Here is a 24016-nt window from a genome sequence, read left to right on the forward strand (position 1 = left end):
TCTGAATGAAACAGCACACGGGCTTAGAGCATATATATAAGCTGGGCGCATTGACAAAGGAATTTGCATATCAACAGGAATTTAGCATATTTATGGGAAATGCAGGAATGTAATTAGTACTGCATATGCATGTGCATTATGCAGGATTAACAGCATCAAAGGGAGCTGCAGTTACTGCTGCTGCAGCAGTTGCTGCTGCTGCTGCAGTTTCTGCTGCTGCTGCAGTTGCTGCTGCTGCTGCAGTTGCTGCTGCTGCTGCACTTGCTGCCTTATCCATTTTAATATAACACTATGTATTATTCTACCCACCCTAATGTGTATCATACTGCTATATGTTTACTGTACAATTACGACACCATACATTACTCTGCACAATGCACCATGCCAGTGAGTGGTGCAGTGTGCAGAGTAATGTATGGTGTCGTAATTGTACAGTAAACATATAGCAGTATGATACACATTAGGGTGGGTAGAATAATACATAGTGTTATATTAAAATGGATAAGGCAGCAACTGCAGCAGCAGCAGCAAGTGCAGCAGCAGCAGCAAGTGCAGCAGCAGCAGCAAGTGCAGCAGCAGCAGCAAGTGCAGCAGCAGCAGCAAGTGCAGCAGCAGCAGCAAGTGCAGCAGCAGCAAGTGCAGCAGCAGCAGCAGCAAGTGCAGCAGCAGCAGCAACTGCAGCAGCAGCAGAAACTGCAGCAGCAGCAGCAACTGCTGCAGCAGCAGTAACTGCTGCAGCAGCAGTAACTGCAGCTCCCTTTGATGCTGTTAATCCTGCATAATGCACATGCATATGCAGTACTAATTACATTCCTGCATTTCCCATAAATATGCTAAATTCCTGTTGATATGCAAATTCCTTTGTCAATGCGCCCAGCTTATATATATGCTCTAAGCCCGTGTGCTGTTTCATTCAGACTCTGTCGCCTCGACGGACCTGGTTTTCACCTGAGGACGGCTGCTTGCGTTGTGGCCGAAACGTCGTGAGAATTGTTTTATTATGTTTTATTTTTATTATTTTATTACTTCCCTTCTACGTGACTTTACCGAAAGAACCAAGAAGATGAATCCCTGCAGTCACGAAAGCTTTAAATCGAAAAATGACTAATTGTTAATCACTATCTACCAGAATCAGAATTTTTATTAAGACTGTCGGAATTACTCTCCCAGGAGGCGCCCAGGCACCCGTGCGCGTTACCGGACGGTGATGGGGATGGAGTTGCGGTGGTCGCGGTCACGGTCGTGCTCGCGCGCTCCGCTGCGCATCAGCACGTAGCGGTTCTTCAGCTTCTCGCACGCTTCGGCCGACATGCGAGGGCCGCATTTCCTGGCACGCGTGAAAATCGGCCCCAAGGCAACAAAAGTTAGCTTAAGCGAAGCGTTCCCCCGTCCGCCATGGACAAAACGCAATCATCGCGAGCATCTCTCTCTTCACTCTCTTGGCTTAATGAGGGTACGTGCATTACGGGATGACCCGCGCCAGGCGATATAACGCACCAGCTGCCTCCGCAGGGAGCCTCGAGGGAAATCGACACGGCATTATGAAATGGGAAAGGGAGCTTTCATCTTAGCCCGAAGTGACGCATTCGGCATAGCCTCCAATGGGCCGCCAAAGTCGCTTTGTGCAATATAAGAGCGCCAAACAAGTGTTCTTGGGATGATGCCGCCGTGTAACGGTTAGCACACTGGACTTGCAATCAGGGTCGATGGTTTTGTTCCCATATCTCTCCCACCTCTGTCCACCACCCAGCAGTATAAATGAGTGCACCCACAGAACTTTAGTCGGTTCGCAGGTCACGTGTGGTGGGATGTAGATAATCCCACCGCTTCCAATACATCTGGCCAGCGTGGAAGAGTGGGCCAAAACACTCCATTAGGTAGGAGGGGAACTCTCTCGGGCTCAGTCTTGGAGGCTCTTGCACCACCATTGTCACAAGCGAGCAATTTCAGAGCTGCACCTTTATAACGTGTCGCTCTCGTGCCGTGCATGTGTGTGCGCGCGCTCACGAGCGGCAGTAGGCGATGAACTTCTTGAGCGTGGACAGTTCGATCTCCCCCTCCACGGCCTGCATCTGCGTCTTGGCGTTGAGGTGGACGTTCATCACGTGCTTGGCCAGGATCTGCAGATACGAGTCGGCAGCAGAGGGACGTCATGCAGGATCGGTTGCTCAAAACCATCCTACGCCAGTGCACTCGTCAATAAGAGTGGCCGTAAAAAAAAGAAATGTATAACAGGTGACGTTGCAGGCAATGGACCTTCTTCATAGCACGTAAAAATGCTACTGAATATTTATTTATTGTGCATTGTCATGAAGCAGCATCACGTGCACAAGCAGTCCTCTGTTCCGTGTCTCCAAATACACATGCTAATAAATACGTATTCGATCATCAGCCTATTTGATTCCAAACCAATATTTTCCAGCTCTGAATGCTGCACAAGTCGGGTTTTATTGCGAGACGGCGAACATCTCTGTAGGAGCGCACCTCGGATGGTGAACTACAGGTGACTCCCACATGCAAAACAATTAATATATTGACCAAACATTCCAAAGTAGGATCCTCCTGTTAAGGAAAACTTGGAGACTCCATGAGGCCTTTCCCAAATAAGGAGCTATTTTATTACAAAATTTATTTATACAATGGTTCAAGGCCGCAAAACGTATTTGGTGCAAAGGGTAATTATTACCATGTCCCTCTTCTCATTGTGCTCATCCTTGATGATGAAGATCATGTCGAATCGGCTCAGAATCGTCGGCATGAAGTCGATGTTCTCCTCGCCCTTCGAGTCGTCCCAGCGGCCAAACACGGAGTTGGCCGCCGCCAGCACAGAGCAGCGCGAGTTTAGGGTGGTCGTGATGCCGGCCTGCACCACACAAAGACAAAGATCCCCCGTTTAGCCTAAACAGACTGTTGGGGCAAGTGCTGTTAGCGAGCAAAGGCCGGCATGGCACATGAAGGGGTGGGTGGCCAACACCACGCCCGGACGCCTTTGTCTCCCTCGAGGCAATGTTTACACACCGCACCAGGTACTCAATTGAGGACGAGTCGACTGAGGGGAGGCCCAGGACCGGTTCAGATAATCGTCACTGGTGTTGACCACGAGCGGAAATCAAACTCGGGTCACCGGGTTCATAGCGCTACGCGCTAACCGTTGCACTACCACTCCCCACACACGCGCATTTGTGCAGGTAGCTTCTTCCGAAGAAGCTCCCAAAGCACAAGCAGCATCAGACGTCATCCTGAATAAGGACGCCGTTAGAACCCGAAAAACACCGCAGAGCTGTAGAGCACAGCAGCGAAAACCTGCAGTGCAAACACATAGATTAGGATCGGCACAGTATATTTTGACACCACTCTGGGTACCCCTTTTGGGCTAGGGGCCCCCTAGAGGTTCACCAAATATGGCCGTTTGTAGAGTTTCTGAAACCCCGAGATAAAATAACCATGTGGAAGAAGTAAAATGACTGCAATGAAAAATATATTGCAAGATTACATCTGTACCACCACTTTTCTCCCACTTAGTTACAAACACGGAGTTAGCAAGCTCACAATTTAATGTTTTGTAACTTTTAATACGGTGTTATACAATAGTTGTGAATGTTAATGGAGTATGTGATATTTACATATTGCATTCATAATGTATTTACATGATTAAAATGCAAAACGACATTATTGTGCCATGTTTTATTAATTGGCCATGTCTGAGGGTTTAATTTAAACTGTAAGTTAAAAGTGTAACTGATGAAGGAGCTGCTGCCATCTCATCAGGACCTCCTTGCAACCGAAACGTGAATCTCACGAGCCAATCCTCTTTAAAAATTAACGACGATAATCATCTGCAGGCATACATTTGCGGTGCGGAGATGTGAAAGCAAGGAATGAACAACGAATACTAAAGCATTCCACTGGAGTATAAAGCAAAACACTTTTAGAAGTTGACACCTGGGAGTTCGAGGAGTGTGGGTAGGTGTCGATGCACATTAGGCTATTTCAGCAACAAGATTGTGAAATTGGTGCAAAGTGGGAGAAGAGATTTCACAAAAGGCACGAGATTACTAACGACATTTATTTTACCAGGTAAGGCCCACTGAGCTGTATAGTGCTTCGGACGCTGTCTTTCCGACAGCCCTGTTCTTCACCTGAGGACGGCTGCTTGCGTTGTGGCCGAAATGTCGTGAGAATTTTGATTAGATTTTTATTATTTTATTATTTCCCTTCTACATGACTTTAACGAAAGAACCAAGAAGCTGTATAGTGCTCTTTTTCAAAAGAAACCTGGCCACAAATGATCGCTCAACGAAGTGGCTTATGTGGAAATGAATAGCAGCCAAATACTCTAAACGCATGTGGGTTCTAAAGATGGAGGAAAAAACTGGAGGACCCGGAGAAAAATACACGCGACCACGGGGAGAACATGCAAACCTCAAATATACAGGCGTCAGGATCGGGATCACACTCACGACCTTCCGCACAACATCAGCGCACCTTGGCGATGGAAATGGTCTGCTGCTCCATGGCTTCGTGGATGGCCACACGGTCATCCTCACGCATCTGAGCAGCAAACGGTGGGGCGGGGGGGGGGGAGAGAGGTACGATGTTACTGGAGTCCAACACTCTCAACCCCTCTGCTCGGCTCCAAAATCCGCTTCCTCCTGTTGAAGTTCAGACCTAAGATTTTCTTAATTTCCAATGCATTCATGTTCATCTTTGCCACAGAGCCGATTTAAATGTTTCAAGTTATTTTGCTACATTCATGACATGTGTTTGAGGTAACTTTTAAAATATTAAAATAAGTCGACAACCGATATATGCCTCCCACGGACAAATATAATTTTAATGTTTAAAATAATAATGACATGACGTTTTAGCTTAAAGTCTCACCAACTCATCCCAAATCGCTGGATGCTGCAAGTCACTGGCACGCATGCCACCATAACCAGCCAACAAAAGTTCGACAAATTCAACTTTTTGCCTCTGCTGTGATCTCCGAAAATTTTAATGGTGGCGTTGAAACAATCAAGCCACGCAACAACCGAAGCCATTTCCTGACTAAACTAATGTGGAGGTGAGACTAAAACGTTGCAATTCATCCAGCTATACATAATTTTTTTTAACTTTCACAGCACAAAGCTCGCGGTGTGAATCACGCTGCTTCTGAGGAGTGGGCAGGTGTTTGTCTGTGCGAAAGGGAATGCAGGACAGGAATAAGAGGCAGGCCTGTGCCAACAGGCAGCAGAATCAGAGCAAACAGTAGGCTGGCAAGCCAACACACACAGGCAGGCAAGGATGGAAGAAAGCGGTAGGCTGGTTCACGACAGTGGACAGGCAGGCAGGATGGAAGATAGCAGTGTAGGCTGGTACACCAAAGCGGACCTTGTCGAACTCGTCGATGCACACGACGCCACCATCAGCGAGCACCATGGCGCCACCCTCCATGATAAAGTTGCGCGTGGCAGGGTCGCGAATCACAGAGGCCGTGAGTCCCGCCGCACTGCTGCCCTTGCCCGACGTGTAAACCTTTGTGCAGCACACGCACACAGGCGCACCGGAGCAGGCGAGAGAACACGTTAATCGTCCGGTTAAAGCACTTTTCATTAATCCTGTGTGCTGAGCAACGTCAGTGCTGGTTCAAAGTGGGGAGTTTAGTCGAAGCAGCATCTAAGTCCAATATTACAATTATTTTTTGTTGCACTGCCTTCTGCTGCCCACAACAAAAATAACACGCAATGCAACAGATCTCATCGGCTCTCGAAAGCTAAGCAGGTACGAGCCTGGATGGCACTTAACAAGGGGGTGACCACCACGCATAACCGGTGTTTGAGAGCCACGGGGGAGGTTTGCGCAACGTCACATTTGATTTGGAACCACGCCACCGCAGGCCAGGGATTCCACGCACGCTCACCCCGATTGGAGAGCAGCGCTCCACAAACTTCAGCAGCTGAGACTTGGCCGTGCCGGGGTCACCCAGCAGCAGCAGATTGATGTCACCCCTGCGCGTGAGTCCATCCGGCAGCCTGCAATGGGTCCCAATCGCACGGCATTCATATACACACAGCACACACAAATGTTTCAATACATATGAAGCTATGAGAAAATACTGTATTTGCAAAAGGCAGATTACATATGGTAATGTAGTCTTCAAATTTGACTACAGTTTTTTTATTAAAATAGTTTTACAGAATTTTTTTTTCAGAAGCAGTCACTCAGCACAATATATTGCCATCACAAATGAGATGCAAGCACAATTAAGAACTACCTATGCGTGGACTGATGGCGTAGAGATAAAGCACACTCATGCTAAGAACTTGCAAACCAAAGCTTTAATCCTGGCCACGGCTAACATTAGCAGCGAGTGATATCAGAAGCAACCTTGGGTGTCCTTCCACTTTACCAACCTGCGCTGACCAACATGGTGAAGTATGGTCAAACAACCCCCATGACCAGCACGGTGTGGGGGAGAGGCCTTCATACAGTGGTGGACTGACATAGAGCTGTAATATTCGTATTATTATGAATTGTAAAGCCTTGGAACTGCACATAGGAATTGCTGCAACATATTGTGCTACATCTCCTGTACATCGGGCAGTCTGGTTATCTTGCCACGGGCCAGCTACACCCTGTTCCCAGGGTCACCGCGGTATTCGACAACACAATAAAATCACTGTCGTCTGTTCTGTGACAATGACAAAATTATCATCTTGAGCCAGCCGTCGCCATGCTGCGAGGGTGTGACGTCACCTCTTCCGCGAGCCCCCGATGAGCAGGCTCGCGATGGCCTTCTTGATGTCCACGAATCCGTAGATGGAGGGCGCGATGCTCCGCGCGATGGTCTCGTAGACGCTGGGCGACGCAGCCAGCTGCCGAATTTCCTCCTCCTCCTGTGGGTTCAGTGCAATGCCCATGCTGCGGCCTGTGGTGGGACAATAATCGTTCACAGGGTGTTAGCAACAACAGCGGTCTTGACAAGAGCAGCAAAATTTGTAGCAGCACCAGGGGAAGCAGTGCAAGCAACAGCAGCTGCAATGATGGCAGCAGCAGCCTTAGTGGCAGTAACGTTAAACCCTTTCCCGTTCCGAGACATCTGCAAGTTGCAGGGTGGGGTGCCCCATTCACCGCTGCATCTCGGAGCGAGCAAAGTGGTTATCGTTAATTATATTTATAGAGGCGTAGCGCCATTGTTTTTAAAGACATTGCACTCACAACAGAGAACCGTTGCAACACAACCACACTCTACGAAAGCTGGCTCCAAATGGTGTCATCGGAACAGGAAAGGGTTAAAGAGCAAGAGCAACCGCAGCAGCGGCGGCGATGGATAGGCTGCTCACCGGCGCCGTCCGTGTCCACGGTGATTCCGACGACGCGGAGGTACGGGTTACGAATTCCAGCTCCTGCGCGATCCCGGCCCTTGCCCTGCATCTTGGTGAACGCCTTCTTGATGGAGTAGATGCCCATCACCGTGACACGATTGCCCGGCACCACACGGTCGCACAGGTAGCTGTGTGGCGGGGGGAAAGTAAATAGGCACAGGAACGCTTTTGTGTCGTATGTTTTTATGAGTTTGGTTGTAATTGAACACTTGTAAGTGTCCATGTTTCTGATCCAGATGTTACATCATCGCAAGCAATATACATGCAACAAAAGTTTTAATAAGTGTACATGTTCTGGTGACATAAAGGAGAACATGCAAACTTCAAATATGCAGGCGGCAGGGTTGGGATCGCACCCACGACCTCCTGCATACCAGGCGAGGGAGTTAACATCTCGCCACTGCGGCGCTATTGCAAGTCCAATGTACTAACCCATTGTACCACGGTAGCAGCGACCATGCTATTCATGAACTTCTTAAAATACAAAAGACACCGCACGACGGCAAAGCGAGGTGGCGATGCTGACCGGTCGCAGTAGAGCTGCATGTGTCGCGGCATCTCCCCATGCGGCACGGCGTCAGGGGCCTCCTGCAGCTTGAGGGTCTGGTAGTCCACGCACTTGCACTTATCCGGCATGATGAAGTACGGGTCCATGGGACAGCTGGGCCGCCCCGCCTGCTCACTGCACGAAGGGCAACCACAAATCGGTGGGAACAAGTTAAGCAAGGGACGTAGCGTCGGGATCGAACCCACGACTTCCTGTATACCGGGCAAGGTAGTTAACATCTGGCCACTGCAGGGCACCCCCAGTTCGCTGGCAGACATGACGGGAGCGCCGCACTCACGAGTTGCACTTGCGAGGCATGGCATATCCCTCGAGGCCGGGCTTCACGGGGATGTTGTTGATGGTGTTGCGGCAGCTGCGGCACTGGATGGCGATGCGCGTGGCCTTCGAGCGGACGGCCGTGGCCGCAATGATGATGCCCGGGATCTTCACAAGCTTCGCCATCTGCTCCGACTGGCGGGGCGAGGGGGACGAACGAAGGGACGAGCGGTGAAAACGCACACATTTAAAAGGCTTTTACAGCGGTGTTACCGCAGGGCAGTGGTCGGAGGTTCGACAAGTCAAGATCCCAGTTTTATTCCAACGGTGCACGTGTGTTTTCTTGCTTTACTCTCATTTATGTTTGCCCAGGTGGGAGAAGTGGTACAGTGTTTCGTGAACAGTGTTACAAACCCAACAACCTGAGTTTTATTCTTGGCCACGGCTAACATGAACCGGTCCCTGAGCACCCCCCTCTTCCTCCTTTATCAATAAGGTCAAGCATAAAGTTGAAGCATGGTCAAATGTTTTACCTAGTTTACAAATTCCTACTTGCTTAAATCAATCATGCATGTGTCATAAGAGAACCTTAATTTGAATCAGGGCCCTCTACCTTACATGGGAAGTGTTTACCAATCATCAGTTATTTGTAGTGTGCAACTAATAAATTTGTATTTTAATGCAGAAGATTGGTAAACGTGGAAAGGCTGACTGTGATAGGTCTCACAAACGAGGGTTTAAAAAAAAATCCTGTCCCTTAAAAGATAAAAGCAAATATAAGCAAAACTCGTATTCAATGTCTTGCTCCTTCAACAATAGGTCCACTCTGTACGGTTAATATTCCCGGGAAATATCCCAAATTTCTTCTCGTCTGTCATCCCTGCATCAGGTCCGACTGCCCGTTGGCACAGGACGGCTGCACCTCGTGGGGTTACACCGACGCAGCACGGAGTCACCCGGCTCGGCTCGGTTCCACCAAGGACAACCGCAAACAGCGCTCTTACCTTGAGGTTGCGCACGCACGACGGGTTGGCCTCGGAGCGCAGCATCACCTGGATGTCCTGCACCTGCTCCTCACCGGCAGGGCGAGGGCGCGTCACCTCGTCCGCCAGCTCCTGTGCCGCCTCCTCAAACTGTGCGCGACAGACACGGCGAGGGGAGAGGATGGGGAGGACCCACGACAACCGTGGCAGTGATGAGGGTTTGATAAACTCCAGTGGCCAGTCTGTATGTATGGTTCAAGTTCTTTCAAAGTACGTAGCCAACCGTGCTAATCTGAACTGATACTAGAGCCTGGAGGAGCGTTGTGGAATCTCTTGTTTGGTAATCATCATAATGGGGCAGCCATGATCTCAATCTCTGCCTGGGTCTCATTTTCTTGTGACATGCTACACTTTGTCATTGCTTGTGAACTGAATCACGTCAATGCATTGTTCATAAGATCACTTCTTTGTCCACATCTCCAACTCTTGCCCTCAAAATTACCAGTAATGCCCAATTTTGCCAAGCCTTCTCATCTCATTACATGCCCCAAAAATGTTGCCTTATTGATGTAACCTTTGTGAAGCTGATAAATTAGGTGTATGCATAGTATAGCCACGTGTGGCTAATTAATATTTTCTCAGATGAAAATTATTTCGGTTAAATATTTGAACAAAATTTACACCTCAATGGAGGACTATACAGAAAGGGGTGGACATAAAATGGTATGGGAGTGGGACAAGGATAAATTATTTCCAGCTCACAGGATGGTGATGGCAAGAGACTGAGGAGTAGAAGACATATAGGGCGAGGGCTGATGCCCGGCAGCTGCACGTACCAAGGGGAGGAACTCAGCGGGTTGCTTGGTCAGGGTGTCAGCCAGGTCTTCGTCGAAGCTCGACAGATCCTCCAGCTCCACCTCGATCCAGAACTCGCCCAGGTTGTAATGCCTCTTCAGCTCATCCCTGCTCAGCATTGGGGTCACCACACACACACACAGAAAGAGTCCAGTGGATATTGTAGAAATCATGTGCCCTGTGGGCACAGTGGTCGTCAGCACGCTGTTCTAAATATTCAGTGACCCGACTTTGATTCCCCGGCCACAGCTACGGAGATTTGAACAATCGTATGTATATACGTATGTATGTAGAACCTCTTTAGCACCGTACGTAGCCAACCGTGCTCATAGTAGGTGTCAATCGGAAATCCTGTGCAACACATCCCCCTATTGGCAATTCCGCACTATAGAGCCTGGTGACGTTTTGGTGTTAAAACAAAAACCAGAACCCACGTGGGGTGGAGAGACCATTAAACTATCTGATTGACAGCTGGATTTCTACTTCCCATTGCCTGCGGATAATGGGTAGAAGGGCGCAAGCTTTGGTCAAACACGCGCACTGCAGTACATCGAAACGACCACGAAACAATGCGAAGTTTAGTTGTCATCATCCCAGGGCGGACACTTTTAAGCCGCCAGGTTTGCAAGCGTGGATGAGCTGCGGCTACCATTGAGAGCAGTCGTGTCCGAGCCGATAGTGGAGACACGCGCATCTCACCAAACCCGCATTGACCATGGTGGTGAAGTATGGCCAAACAACGCCGATGAGCGACACGACGCGTGGCGAGGCCTTCCACTCAGCGGCGGATTGACAACACGTATATCCCTCGGTGCTCCACTAACCACGTACACACCATGACACGACTGTTCGTCAACATCAACATGTTCTATCCGCTGCTGGATGCGAACATCTCCCCCAGTCGCCCGCCATCTCTCGGCATCACGCGATGGCGACGCCTTCTAACGCGGCATTTTCATTATTCGCGTTTACTTTTATAGACGGGTTCATGGTTGTTTTGGCTTCGTAATAATGCGGCGAGGTGGTTGTGCAGCAGGGCCAGACCTGTATTTGAACGTGAAGCCGGTGCGGTCGGTGCCGATGCGAAACTGACGCAGGAACTCGCGCAGCCTCTTCTTGGCCTGCGAACGACGAATTTGCCCCTCGTCGTTCTGATTGTCGTCCCCGCCGAACGTGTCGCTGAAGAACACTCCGGGATCGTCAAAGCCCGACATGTTGAGCCGAGTTCTCTTCTAAATCCTCCGTTACAAGTTTCGCGCCGCGCCTTCCCTTCTCGCTCGCAACTCTCCGCCGGGCGGTGACGTCGTGACGGGGCAAATTTGGCGCGAAAATTTTCCCGGGAAAATTTAGTGACGTTGCGTGAACTCGCCCCGCCCCCTCCCTCCCTCCCTCCCACGTGATCGCCCGTCCGACGCTTATTGGCTTGAGAGCTTTAAATAAAGGCGGAAACTTGAGGGTTTGTCGCGGCAACGAGAGCCAATGAGCAAGTGAGGAATTTGGTGACGTCCATAGATGCCCCTCCCCCTTCTCAACTCCCGCGTGATTTGATTGATGGGGCAAGTTTCGATTTAAAGCTTTCGTGACTGCAGGGATTCATATTATTGGTTCCTTTGGTAAAGTCACGTAGAAGGTAAATAATAAAATAATAAAAATAACACAAATTCTACAATTTTCACGACGTTTCGATTGCAACACAATAAATAATCATCAGGTGTGAAAACCACAGCAAGAACATTTTCTTGCTGTGATTTTCACACCTGATGATAAATAGACTTTTAAATAAATGTTTTCTCCTACAACATCAGAGTGCATCGCCACCTTAAATACGCACTACAATGACAATAGTTTAAAACGATTTGAAGTATGTTTTATTTGGGGGGGGGGGGGCAGAGCTTTGTGACGTCATATTTGAGGGGGGTCTGGCTTTTTGTGACGTCGTGTGACGTCATTTATGGACGGCCCCTTAACTCCGCGACTGGGGTACCAATCAATCCGAAATCAGTGCCACTCCGCGATGTCGAAACGCAGCGAGGACGATTGCGCTGAAACCCTGAACGCTCGCACGCACAAGTTGATCGGGTGGGATCTTGGTGATCGGGAATCCGGGCCATGATCTGCCTTTCTCGGTGCTCTCGATGAGATCGAGGACTTCAAAAAGACTTTCGAATCCAACTTCATCGCGACTAGCTTGGAGAAGCACATCCTCGCCAAACTTTAGCATAAAAAAATCCGTTATCGAAAAATTCTACTTTGAATAGTGCATCGTGTACAGCTCGTCGAGATGAGTCGATTGCCGCATCGCCGACCATCAACGGACTTAAAATGACTGCATCACGGACATTATGCGAGAGCCGGGGTACTATGGAACCCCTAAGGTTCAGCTGTCTACGGTATGCACACCTCTCCACGGTATGTGGAGCCACCACACAGAATCTTTATTGAGACTGCAGGCGGAAGCCCATCAGCTAGGAAGCTCTTTAGCTCACTGATGTCCAGCATGGGCGAGTGAGCAAGTTTGCAATCTCTTTGGGCATCATATAGCTGCATCACATGAAATGGAAATCACGCTGGATATATTATCTGGAGGCAAGCATGAAGATACCACACTTAAACTCATTAATGCTGAGCAATAGCGCCTATAAGCTGCACGTCAATTACATACTGGAAACAAACAGTACGTCATTCGTCACGCAACATATGAACATATGGACACGTTGATTGTAATTTCTTTTATTTTACGTAATTTTAAACAATTACCAAGCATAAGATAACGAAATTGAATTTACAGTAGTCACTCTAGATATCTGCTCATTGCTTTAGTGCTGTATTAACTTTAGCCAAATATGTTCCTCATGAGTGAGATGACTGTGACCTACTTGTAGGCTCAGGATTATCAGTGTTAGAAATTACCAATTCAAAAAAGTAACGTTTCAATTTTGACAAAATTCTTATGAAAATGTCGAGGAACCTGTCAAGAGCTCATTCGTTCAGCAAACAGTCATTAAAAAGTGACACGTTTAAAACAAACGTAACACGAAATAAGTTAAATACATTACAATATTGAAGTAACATTGAACTTTTTAACATATAAATTAGAACACAGGCAGTGTTCAATAGACTATCAATGTATTTTTTTTAAATCAATGAACACGTGTAAGGCATAGTAATCTAATGTGAATTGTGTATTCTGCTCGAAATCAAAATGTGGAATGCCCACAAGAGAAATGTGCTTCATTATCCCTATGCAGTGAATAGCCGAGCTAATGTAATGTCAAACATTGTCCTGTAGTGGAAGAATGAAATTGTTCCATATGTTATTGCAGTGGGATTAAAATAGGTCTATACTAAATTTCGATTTAAAGCATTCGTGACTGCAGGGATTCACATTCTTGAATCTTTCGGGAAAGCCACGTAGAAGGGAAATAATAAAATAATAAAAATAAAACAATTAAATTCTCACAACGTTTCCGCCACAACACATCCCTATGCAGACGGCTGCTTGTGTTGTGGCCGAAACGTCGTGAGAATTTTATTGTTTTATTTGTATTATTTTATTATTTCCCTTCTACGTCACTTTACCGAAAGATCCAAGAATATCTGTCTACTATATACCCTAATTCAATATGCATCTTTTTTCAACAAGGTATTTTGCAAAATTATTCATTAATGATGTAATCATACCGAATGGAGTTTCACAGGTGACCTTACAAAAGTAGACAGAAATATGTAACAATGTTATTGTAAGAACACATGTCTCTACACATTTATTATGATATGAATGATTAAATTAATCAGTGACTGACTATTCAAATTAACCAGGCTTGTTTCTTTAAAATTACATTTATCAAGTAGAATCTTCCAGCCAAGTGCTTTTCCAGCCTATATCTGAAAATGTCAAATAAATTCACAGCCTTATCCATGATGAACGATCGTTAAATTGCTTACAGTACTTTCATAATGTAAATGTACCATAATATAAAAGGAAGTGAGTTGGTGGGGAGGGTAGAGGAGCATGAGTGCAATGGTTAGCATACTGTGCAAAGTATTCTAGTGACCTGAGTTTGATTACTGGGCACAACTAATATCAGTGGCAAGACCTTCTTCCAGTAATGGATTAGCAAAGGGCTGCACAGTATATAATTCAGTATATATTTTCGCAAATAGTGTTACGTACAAAACCATACCTGTATCTTCTAAGCTCCCTTCACAAATCCTATTGCAGCATAAATGGATATGTTTTATTCAACTTGCCATTCACAACTGCACCATTTGTCTCCATGGACAGAACATGCCAATGACTTGTGTTTGTTTTGCTCTAAGCACATTTTCTTTGTTTTTGGAGAATAATTGTACATTGAAATGGTCTTCTGTGTTGTCTCAATTTTTTCTTCAAACATATCTGACGTTGGAAAATATTTATTTTTACACTTAAGAGCAAGACTTCCAGAGATGTTTTGAAAACTTGATCCAATCGATGTAACTTCATGCATATCTTCAACCTGTTTGGTTGTGGATAATTTATTGGACACCTTGTGTAAATCTATGTATGTAAAATCAGCCTTAGTTTCAGTTGACAGCTCTGTGTCACTATATGTTGCCCTATGGCGGTACTTTGATGCATTTTCACAATTTAGCTTATGACAGCTTGTATTTGATGAAGGATCGCTGTAAATTTCAGAAGCACTTGTTTCTGCACCATTAGTATCAAAGTCTATTGGCACACACTGATCCATTTTTGGAATGTTTTCTGAATAAAAAGTGCTGCTTTCCTCTTGCTGGCTAATATTTTTGCAGCTGCTCTGCATTTCTTCTATGGGGTTTTGTGTAGGCAGGCCATCTGTCTTGCAGGGTTTGGTGACGAAACACGGAATGATCTGTCAACAATCATACGCAAAATAGAGTAAAGATAAGCATCAATTGCATACTTAAAATATGTTATCAGATGTGATGTCCTTGTTGATTCAGGACACTTGTTTAAAGCTAAACAAATCACTAGAACAGAGTCAGCTCTATGTGCCTGTTTTACATTAGTTACAGTGTCTTATTGGCAGTTGATATAAGGAATTTACGTACTCCTGCTTTCAATTTCGCTTTGTCAATCCCCATGCTGGATCCGGCAATATCTATTAGACAGTCTTGGATTGCAATGCTTAACTCTTGGGAATCAGAGCACTGGAACAAAGAAAACCATGTACAATTATATTTACTTTGTATCTTATTATTCCAGACAACATCATATGAAACAATGTAAAGTAGATCACTTGTTTTTATTATTATTGATGTTGCTAAAATGGTGTGAAAATTTATTTATGGTGCTAATGAAAGGGATACTTTATGTATATGAAAGTATATTTAACAATTTACAAATGTTTAATTTACTTTAAATTCTCTGAAGTATCTTTCACGAAACTGTTGGTGTGTACTCCTCGTCACTATGCCATGTAGCGATTCAGCAAGAAGTGGAATAGCCACGACAGCTTTGAGTAGCATCTGCAGAATGTACATGTAGCACTTCAATTATTATAAACACATTTATTTATTTCTAGATTTTAAGTTTTCGTGACTGCAAGGATTCATACTCTTTGGTTTTTTTGGTAAAGTCACGTAGGAAATTTTTAAATAAATACAATAGAATGAAAACAACTAAAATTTAATTAAATCAAATCACGACGTTTCGGGCGCAACACAAGCGTCCTTCTTCAGGTGGGGACATATTTTTTATGCAAGAGTGACAAATATATTTTGATACAAGTTCATGTATAACGTGGAAATAAACTACTGGATTAATCGTTCAATGTTTTCATTACTTTCAGTGAAAAACTATAAATGCATTTAAATTGAAAAACGCAAGATGACGAACCCACAAATGGACGACACATTGTTAAAGTTGTACTTTATTACCTTATTTTGTCTTTTCTGAGGAACAAGGACCTTCTCTAAGGTATCGTGAATTGCATTCTTTATGCTACTTTGATTTGACTTGAGAACTTCTGGTAATTTCTGCATTGTGTCTTTCAACAAAACTGGCATACAATTATATGCAGTACGGTATAATACACAATGTTATTTTTACACATGTATGTTTTACACAAACTGACTGTACGCACTAAGTATATTAAATAAATACGAAGATTACAATGTTTTAGTTATTTTATTAAGTTTATTCTACTTTGACGATTGATAATTTATTTAATAATAATAAAAAGTAAAGGCAACTGTCATGTTCATAACTGACCTCTTAGACCATGTAAGCTTGAAGTTAGCTCACTGAAGAAATCAAAAAACAAAAATATTAACAAGACTGATTTATATCCTGCCTCACTCTGTTCATTTGAAGGTTCACCAACATTGAACAGAATATCAGGATGTGCCACACCTAGACAAAAACATTCAAATCACATTTCAATAAATTAATAGTGCAGTAAATATAAGTCGACTACATAGACAGTACAATGCTGTACTTCTAATGAGACAACACATATACTGCCAATTATATAACTCAAGGACCTCTAGTTATGAATCCTGTACATATTTAGTGACGCAAGTATTATATCAAATTCATTTGGAATGAGTTCCAAATATTTTATACTAAAGTAAAAAATAAACACCGAATGTAATAATATACATACCCTCAACATACAGGTTGTTCTTTTCTAATAACAAGCTCTCTTGGTGAAACTCATTCCATTTTGCAAGGGTTTGTGGGTCTTCAAAAAATGTCAAATCTTGGCATTCTAACATGGGGCACATTCCTGGGCAATATGCAAATACGTATTTATAATTTAGGAAAATATACGTTCAGCATTTTATACCCCATAATGCATTCCGTCCTGTATAAGTGTTGCAAACAATTGTCAAAATGTATTTACAAAACCAGTATTATTTATATGAAGGAGAACACATGAAAGTAATGTTTATCATTCAAGCTCTGCATCACTTTACACATACATCACAAAACATTCTTAGTTTGCAGAATATTTACACAATATGGCCTGTAACTGGGAAATTTCTCTGCCATCTGATAACGCAACCCTAAATCCTCACAGGTAAAATGAAAATTTGATAAATGAGAGACGAAAGACTTGGAGACAAGAAATAAAGATAAGTGGTTACATTTACAGATGTTTTGATGTCATGTCGCCCATTAACACATGCCAATTTTATCATTGTGGACCTGTGTAAAATAGAGATAAAAGACTCATGAAAACCCTAAAATGAATGCCATTCTAACCCTTATATCTCATTTCCACAACCACCAGGAACTGCTTACACCATAATGGAACTGAGAGCTGCCAGAGAGTCCATGTCACAATTACATAATTCGCTTAATGCATGTCTCCCCAACCATGTAAAAATTGTTGGCAGGACATTACAAAAATATAAGTAACTTAGAATTGTTTGGTTGATGTTATTTCACCAGGTGACAACCATTGATGCTTTAAGTCTCTTTTGCAAAATAAATCTGGGTCAACAAGTGACAGCAATACTATACAATGCAATGCAGGCCTAACACAAATAGCGAAGTCAAAATATCCAAACGTAATCTAAGTCGAGATGTTAATGTTCGTGAAAAACAAACTTATATATATTTTTTATATTGCTTGGTGACCACCACCCCTAGCTGCATGCATATGTAGATGGAAATGGTTGGGGGAATGGTGCAGGAGGGCCAAGCCGATAGAGCCTCGATTTCTTATGAAATATGGGGACCAATGGATCACATTCTTCAGTTCCTGAGGCAGAGCTGGGCTGTCACTGAGCTGGCAGATCCCTGTTCCAAGTGGGCATGAAAACAAGGCATCAGTCTTGTGATCCCTGCATGATGCCCATCATACTATGAAGTAGCATTTCAGATATATTCTCCTCAGATTATTATAACATGCAGTAAATTCAAAAACGAGCAAAAGGATATTGCAACTTTGGAGAAAGTGAAGGAATTATTTTTTGGAGTCAAAAGGGCGGTAGCTGGAGTCATTTTAATTCGAAATGGTTCACCAGAACTAGACTTCAGACCTGCTAGTTCAACTGGGTTTCCAACTTGTAGTTTGAACTTGAGGAATTCAGCATACTCTTTGCTGCAGAAATTAAATAAATAAGTACATATTATGGAAAATGTTTTAGATAATCTATTAGCAATCACTCGTGGCTCAACATCACCCTCTCATGGGCCAAAATGTGTCTCTACAGTGACTTGTTATCGCCTACAATTATAGTTTATCGTCAATGATGCTTGTTAAAAAATATAGACTTCATTAAGAGTTAAAATTTATAAATAAACTTTATATAAAAACCATGACTAATATATACTGTATACAGAATATAAATATAATGGAGCCATTTTTATATTTTAATCAGAATAATGTACTGTAATATATCCACTCTAGGTAATTTTTTATTATTATTTTGGGCTTCATTGGGATAGTATTATTGCTTGAAATATCACAAATATGTAACTTTTAAAGTCATTCAAAACATTATTTTTTGTTGAAAAGCAACTACTGTAATTACCCAATGTAATGGTGAATACTTGTGATGAGCATTTTATTTTCCTTCAACACTTTCCATTTGTCATCAGTCTCCCTGCAGAAAAATGGATTACATTAATGCTTATAAATAAAATCTACACATGCAAATCATCTGATGCAAGTGTGGAGGTGCCAGTTGTCTGTAATGAATAGACAACAAATGTATTGTCTTACCCAAAAGTGTCCTCATATTTTCCACACACGTTGACAGTAAGTGTCATAATTATCTAAATTATTGGGGGAAAAAACATTAACACCATTAATTACAAACAATATTCAACCATGGCATGTTATGAGTGAAACTGAAAGTCGTTCACAGAATAACTGTACCATACCTGAGGCTGAACAATTTTTATTCGATGTAGGCGCTTACTGATTCCAAGGCACTGAGTAAGCATTTTAGACTTCATGGCGATAACCTGTAAATGATATTTAATGATAATCTGCATTTTACTGATTCAGTTTGAATTTCAACAAATTTACTGTTTAGACATTATCGTTACCTTAAACTCTAAACTAAAAATTCCTTCACCACTGTTAGCAATGGTAATGGCAGTCTGTGGTGCTGCATGAAGATCAGAAGTGGTAAGTTTGTGCTCCTTCAAGAATATAACTGGAACTTCTGAAAAAAAATATTACGAAAATCATTACAAAAATGTATGCAAGTTGTACACGTTTAATTTTGCATAATTTTCTGTCAAAATGGAAAAAACAAGCCTTGCTGTGTATTTACCTGCCACGAGATCCTGCAGTAGCTTATCTGTTAGCCAGCATGCTGCATATTGAACTAATCGGCAAAGGAAAATGTTACATTAAGTGTTATTTTGACATTTCATTATGATTATAATCAGCAGCCATGAACTATCCACTGCTGGATGAAGGCCTCCCCAGGCTGTCACCACCTCTCATGAACACGCGATGCCACATTTCATCTAGCTCCTGCACCAGAGCTGATCTCATTGCTAGATTTCCACAATGGAGATCCTCTTGAGCACGTCATCTACTTTGGCTGCGTTGTTAGTCTTCACCACAGGTCATCATCCATTCTTGTGATGTGTCCTGACCAAGCCCACTTACTTTGTTAATAGTCAATACATTTCAATGTTTAACATGCTCTCATGTGATCTTTCTGTTTCTCAGTGTAATTTGAAGAGCGCACCTCTACATGTTCGTTTTCAAACTTTTCAGATTGTGCTCACTTTCTCTTCATTAAAGTCAAACTTTCTATTTATATATATACGCTTGTAATATAAACTGATAAAATATTTCTAACTTTAGGTACAATGGTATCTTGTTTTCATGGTCAAATTTAGTTGACGAAAGCACGCCAACCTGTTCTCATCCACCTCCTTATTTCAAAATGTTCATGCTGGTCACTGTCAATAACTGCCCTTAGTATACAAACTCCAAAGCGCTCTCCAGTTGTATCTCTCAAGCCTAGTTCATTTGTTTCATCAGATGAGAACTCAGGTGACCTAGGATAGTCTCATTTGCATGAGGGATCTGGGTCACAAAACTAACAAAAGCAAAACAAATTAAATAAAGTACAGCATTGACGAAGTTATAAATCAGAGCAACAACTCTAATATTAGAAATTTAAAATATTGCATGAATATAAATCAATGTTAGAAAATAAAATGCCTGCAGTGTAAGTTGGCTCAGGCAGATTATGTTTCGACTGATAGTAGTACAATTACCGTTAAGTTGAAGAAATGTTATATAAAAATAGGGTGACTATTGCACTAATATGTAAACAGACAAGCATATATGTCAATTGCAACTGAAAGTTATGATAACGAATCGACAGCTAAGCAAAACAATTATGATTTAGATGACAGAGGAAAAAATTACATTGTTGAAGAAATGAAATTCTAGGTGGTGGGGCATTAATGAATAATGAGGGGAGAACCACATGAGTTAAAAAAAATCCTTGTTACAAAGTCCTTTAGTGTTGTTGAGTTGTGTAAGATATGATAATTTGAGTCCTGAATAAACACTTTGGATAGCTAACGGACTGAATTATGTGTGTATGCATTCAAGATAAACTTGGCCCAATGCATCTTCCTCCAAGTGGAAAGAGGATGATAACCGGTCTTAGAGTAGGTTCAGTGATGTTGTGGAACAGCTAACTATCTTCAATCGATCACGATTCTATGAACAATTGTAACATTTACGCAGGAATATATTGTCACTTTACATTATCCCCTAACAACTTGCTTGTGCGTTGGGAGTCTGTGAAAACACCTGCAATTTTGAATACCGCTTCTTCAGAACGTGTGTCCTCCTCGTCAGCACCGATGGACACTTTCAAACAATCTCGCAGCAGATGTTGATTATGAACCTGAGCCTTCTGCAGCCATATGCACCCTAGGACCTGGACATACAGGTCGACGTTACTGTTGTGTGTGTGTGTGTTATAATATCACGTTGAAACTACTGTAAGTGTACGGCCAACAAACGTCCAGCATTAACCACGTAGAATTGTTTCAATATAACTTTAAGATATATATTCATGGTTCTTTCGGTAAAGTCACGTAGAAGGGAAATAATAAAATAATAAAAATATAAAACAATAAAAATTCTCACGACGTTTCGACTGCAACGTCGTGAGAATTTGTATTGTTTCATATTTTTATTATTTTATTATTATTTCCCTTCTACGTGACTTTACCGAAAGAACCAAGAATATGAATCCCTGCAGTCACGAAAGCTTTAAATAAAAACTTTATCATAGTTCATGTATAAATATTATTTGGGTCTTTCGGGAAAGTCACGTAGATAGGTTCAAATTAATAGAAATTAAAACAATTAAAGCATATTAATTCTTGCAGTCACGAAAGCTTTAAGTCAAGATTCGTGTATAAATATATATTTTTTTAAATGTAGACTTTATATATTTTTAAAGTGTAGACTTAAAAAAATATATATTTACGAATGTTGCATATTGTTTTAAACTGGTTATGGTGTAGCCAAATTGAGCTACATTTATTGTCTTTCATAGATGCTATTTAGAAAAAAGATGATCAAAGTGTTTGTGTTAATCGCATTTATATTATTGTGTAGTTTAATAAAAACGATACCGTGGCCAACAATGTATTAAATAAGTAATATTCTGGTCACAAGAGAAACTATATGTATACATTTTCCACTCCCATGTCTATTTTGCAAAATGTTTAACTAAATAAAGAGCACTTATTGAATAATGCATGAATTGTATATAGTCTGCTTGTCAACACACACTATATACACCGTTTAAAATTGTTACGTAATTAATGTGTTTGTTACCTTAACCCCATAGTTTGTCAACATTAAAATTATCTTTAAAACTAATCTAAAGTAACAGTATAGGAACCAATTTGCCTGACGCACTTTAAGAATTCTGTAATCATAACATCAAACAAATCCTGCAAATTTTAGTTTCTCACCTCCACTATAAATTCTAATACGTTAACATCCACCGTGGTCATATCTGTTTAGTGGAGATTTGGTGCTAATTAACCTCACAACTTTTGGAAATGAACACCCGGTAATTAGTTTAATGTATTAAACAGAACAGTGCTAAAACAACGACCTATTACACACAAATTCGACGACTGGCATTCGATTCTGAGGTAAAACTTTTTTCTAATGCGGTAATTTTCTCACGACCCTGTTGGAATGTTGCAGCAAACAACACGATTATGGGCACACGTAAATTATTAATGTAAATTATACACAAATAATTGCGTGATAAATAAAAACAAGAACGCAATAGGTAACAACTAAACACGCGCTACGCTAGTGGCGGGGGGGGGGAGTGGGTGGGGGGGGTTTGAATTTCCCGCGCGCGCAAGGCAGCGAGGTCACGTGACCGCCGGCTCGCGCTCGAGGAGGGGGGAGGGGCGATGATTATGACGTCAGGAGGTCCTGTAAGGAGGCGTGCCCGTCCGAATGTGCCCGACGTTTCGCTGCGAGGGGCTGGGAGGTTTTTAAATCGTTTTTCTTTGAGCATTATGTCCCAGAAGAAGTTTCAAGCACGCAGAGCGAAACGTCGGACGTCATTGCAGAACAGCACACGGTAGAACCCGAGAACTATATATTATTACTATAGATTTTAAGTTTTCGTGACTGCAAGGATCCATTGTCTTTGGTTTTTTCGGCAAAGTCGCGTAGGTGAAAACTAAATAAAATAAAAATACAAAATTTTGTTGTTTTATTTTTATTTTATTTTGTTTTCACCTACGTGACTTTACCGAAAAAAAACAAAGAGTATATTTCTATTCTTTGGGTCTTTCGGTAAAACCACGTAGATACATTTTTTTAAAAATAAATAAATATTTTATTTGATCAGGTAAGACCAACTGAGCTCTACGTATAGCCATTCAGAATCCGAATTTGTATTTATACTGCAGGAGGAATCCGATGAGCTATGAAGCTATTTTCACAGACGTCCAGTAAAGGTGGGTTAGAACATTATAAGAAACAATACAAAAATACAAAACAACTAAACCATCCCCTTCCTACCAGGCAAAGCCCACTGAGGTATTCACTTATTTTTCAGAAGAGACCTGGGCCACACAATGTTAGCTCAACAAAGCGGCCCACCATTTGTATATTTATAGCACCAAAATCAAATCTCAACGTATGTTTCTAAATGTGGAGGGAAAACGCGACCATGGGGAAAGGAACACACACGGAAACCCACAACACACAGGCGTCAGGGTCTTGAGCCCATCACCTTCTGTGTTACACCTCGGAAGCTAACCCAGCCTGGATAAGCGCTGCTTGGGTGAGCGACCACCATGCATGGGACATGCGTGAACGTCTCGGGGCAACGATGTTTGGCAGCAGGAGGGCAGTGCAGCGACAATTAAAATGTTTGCACTTTATATTCTTGGTTTTTTCGGTAAAGTCACGTAGAAGGGAAACAATTAAATAAGAAAATAAAACAAGATAAAATTATATATTGTTTTATTTTTATTATTAAGATAAAATGCTATCTTATGTTTGATTTGTATTATTTTATTATTTCCCTTCTACGTGACTTTACCGAAAGAACCAAGAATATGAATCCATGCAGTCACGAAAGCTTTAAATCTAAATTTAGCACTTTACTTCTACCATGGCCTCTGCACGTGTATAAGCACCGCCTGGCTCCACCAATTGGCGCTGCGCCAGGTGGTGAAGGATGGTCACGAAAACCCCACAATTCACGCAGGGCGTGTGGGGGCTCTCATCCAGCAGTGGACTGACAGAGTGGGGCTGGGGGGTTGCACATGCGGTTTCCTGTATACGAGGCACACGTGCATCTGAAATAATCGATCCGGTGAGTTGCAATATTTCTCAAAATTCGATTAATCACGTACAAGTCCGCGGACACACAATCTAATTATATCGGAGTTCCGCAAACGTAATCGATTCTCTTGAATCACACTTATCCGGAGCGTACGAATCGATACATTATTAAATTTTGAATCGATTCTC

The 24016-nt window shown here is 42.7% G+C and overlaps 2 protein-coding genes across 10 annotated transcripts in view; both read right to left on the bottom strand.

The window, feature by feature from the left end:
- Positions 1-11367, bottom strand: part of MCM5 (minichromosome maintenance complex component 5) — a 14227-nt gene extending 2860 nt beyond the window's left edge. Inside the window, exons 1-13 of the mRNA XM_061580259.1 lie at positions 11073-11367; positions 10010-10136; positions 9195-9323; positions 8213-8385; positions 7894-8049; positions 7326-7495; positions 6739-6910; positions 5903-6014; positions 5374-5517; positions 4486-4551; positions 2687-2863; positions 2008-2120; positions 1199-1327 (exon numbers count right to left, since the gene is read on the bottom strand). Of these exons, the coding sequence (XP_061436243.1) occupies positions 1199-1327; positions 2008-2120; positions 2687-2863; positions 4486-4551; positions 5374-5517; positions 5903-6014; positions 6739-6910; positions 7326-7495; positions 7894-8049; positions 8213-8385; positions 9195-9323; positions 10010-10136; positions 11073-11242 (1838 nt within the window). The 5' untranslated portion in view covers positions 11243-11367. The remainder of the gene's footprint in view (positions 1-1198; positions 1328-2007; positions 2121-2686; positions 2864-4485; positions 4552-5373; positions 5518-5902; positions 6015-6738; positions 6911-7325; positions 7496-7893; positions 8050-8212; positions 8386-9194; positions 9324-10009; positions 10137-11072) is intronic.
- A 2215-nt stretch (positions 11368-13582) lies between these two features.
- On the bottom strand, positions 13583-22341 carry TOP6BL (TOP6B like initiator of meiotic double strand breaks). 9 transcript variants are annotated; one of them, XM_061547353.1, is made up of 15 exons: positions 22136-22341; positions 20798-20927; positions 19287-19340; positions 19057-19175; positions 18889-18972; positions 18728-18780; positions 18537-18608; positions 17941-18103; positions 16658-16799; positions 16264-16404; positions 15930-16051; positions 15408-15518; positions 15102-15200; positions 14213-14902; positions 13583-13913 (listed from the first exon to the last, which is right to left on the bottom strand). In XM_061547353.1, exons 1-14 carry the CDS (start codon positions 22151-22153, stop codon positions 14267-14269), a joined length of 1944 nt encoding a protein of 647 aa, XP_061403337.1. In that variant the 5' UTR covers positions 22154-22341; the 3' UTR covers positions 13583-13913; positions 14213-14266. The 9 variants fall into 9 exon arrangements, with proteins under 9 accessions (XP_061403337.1, XP_061403364.1, XP_061403334.1 ...); XM_061547380.1 differs by having other exon boundaries at positions 20814-20920; positions 21979-22341; XM_061547350.1 differs by having other exon boundaries at positions 19057-19172; positions 21979-22341.
- Positions 22342-24016: the final 1675 nt, after the last annotated feature.

This window comes from Lethenteron reissneri, chromosome 8 (assembly GCF_015708825.2).
Source record: "Lethenteron reissneri isolate LAM-NWPU_2019-01 chromosome 8, ASM1570882v1, whole genome shotgun sequence".
NCBI classification, from domain to species: domain Eukaryota; kingdom Metazoa; phylum Chordata; class Hyperoartia; order Petromyzontiformes; family Petromyzontidae; genus Lethenteron; species Lethenteron reissneri.